Below are 1,957 nucleotides of genomic sequence, written 5' to 3' on the forward strand. Positions count from 1 at the left end.
CAGCCATGATTTTTAACGTGCTCCAGCTCTGAGACTACAAAGGAACTAGCAGAAAACAAGCTTTCCTCATGAAAAGACAACTTTCTTCACAAACTATACCACCATATAAACCACCTTACCAGCCACCAGGAATGTCACCACCAACATGTCAAGATCTCCGATGGCACTACAAGGTGGCCTTGATCACTTACAGGAACGAGTTTATACATACCATCAGCTCATCCTTTTCATCCTCACTTTTAACAACTTTGCTTTCAGTGATCAAGGTAGTCAAGCACTATCTCCCTCTCTGATCTTTCATTCCATATCCTCAATACAGACCCAAAGGACACCTTTCAGCATGAGCTGAGAAGTTAAAAGTCGTAACTCTACTTACAAACAAAAGGCAGTAAAGAAATAGGTTTATAGCACACCTCCTCTCACCTCATTAACCTCTCCATGTTTCACAGGCCAAGAATTATCTCCCTCTCTTTTTCTAAGGGATGACACCTTATTACTCCTTCTACCACTTCCCTTATTCTCTACAGGCACCAGCCACCTTGTCTCTCAAGTGGTCTAATGGATATGTAGTAAAGTCAAATGTAAATTGTTCTCAGCTTGTATTTATTTTTGAGGTTTGCTGGTTCTACTTTAAAGCCAAATAAAGCGTGAAAGCTCATCTCCTTTCCCTAATTACACCGGTTATTTTCATGGAGGACTATCTCTACCTGCAAACCTTGCCTAACGAATTTGGATGACCAAGGACCTTACTCTTCAGGTCATTTAGCAATAATACACAAACTTAGCGCAAGTGACAGCAGCTTAAGATGCAGAAGTGAGTGCTCAGCACTGCAACAGTTTGGACCAAAGGACCTCAAAACAGGCATGGAAAATGGATCAGCTTGTGATCACCCATGGAAAGTCTACTTTTAATGCCTTGGTCAGACAATTCTAGTCCCTTTCTTCAGGTTTGTTATCTTCCCTGCATGCCCCCCCCCCCCCCCCCCCCCAACATGTCTTCATTGTCCAGCTCACAGCCCCTTTACTCAGGCTGACTTCTAATGGCTTCTCCTCCAGCCAGTGCAGAGGCAGAGCCTTGGGACACCCCAGCCTCATTTCACTCCAGTATCAAGACTACAGAGCAATGAGAACGTTGCAGATTTTCAAAGTGCTGACATCTAATCTTCATAGATGTTATTTCTGCATATTGCCAGTCAATATGCCATAATACTTTATGTGAACACTGTTTTACTTAACGCATAATAGAGCGTTAATTTTTTAAATGTTACACCCTGTTCTATGTTGGTCAGCAGGCACAACTGGAGGAAGCTGATAGTGGCTAGTGCCACAATGGTACTTTAAACATAGAACTCCTTCTAATTTATAATAAACACAAATGCAGCAACACTCCAGGTGGAAATTCAAACAGTGATAAACTAAGTGTGGAAAAAGTGAGAAGAAAATTGATCAGCAATTCATGTCATGATACATAATACAGGACACTCAACAGTTCCAGTTTGCCTCCAGTTCAGAGGCAGTGATTTCCATCCTGTCCTGGTTGGACAAGTTGATTTTCTTCCTGGTAGCTGGTACAGTGCTGTGTTTTGGATTTAGTATGAGAACAATGTTGATAACACACTGATGTTTTAGGACTTTTCAGCTTCTCATGCTCTACAGACTGAGAAGGCTGGAGGTGCACAAGAAGCCGGGAGGGGGCCCAGCCAGGACAACTGACCCAAACAGGCCAAAGGGATATTCCATACCATGTGACGTCATGCTCGTTATATAAATTGGGGGAAAGCTGACTGGGGGGGCTGCTGCTCGTGGGCTGGCTGGGCATCGGTCAGCAGGTGATGAGCAAGTCCATCGTGCGTCACTTACTTTGTATATTTTTTATTATTATTACTACTATTTTAGTTCAATTATTAAACTATTCCCTCCATCCCAGGGAGGGGGGACTGAGCAAGCAGCTGTGTGG

General features: G+C 43.2%; 1 protein-coding gene across 1 annotated transcript in view; it reads right to left on the minus strand.

Moving 5' to 3' along the window:
• IFNGR1 (interferon gamma receptor 1) overlaps positions 1 to 1,755 on the minus strand; it is a 19,570-nt gene extending 17,815 nt beyond the window's left edge. The window contains 1 exon segment of the mRNA XM_009319144.1: positions 1,743 to 1,755. Within this exon segment, the coding sequence (XP_009317419.1) occupies positions 1,743 to 1,755 (13 nt within the window).
• Between the last annotated feature and the right edge of the window lie 202 nt (positions 1,756 to 1,957).

This window comes from Pygoscelis adeliae, unplaced genomic scaffold (genome assembly GCF_000699105.1).
Source record: "Pygoscelis adeliae isolate BGI_AS28 unplaced genomic scaffold, ASM69910v1 Scaffold172, whole genome shotgun sequence".
NCBI lineage: Eukaryota > Metazoa > Chordata > Aves > Sphenisciformes > Spheniscidae > Pygoscelis > Pygoscelis adeliae.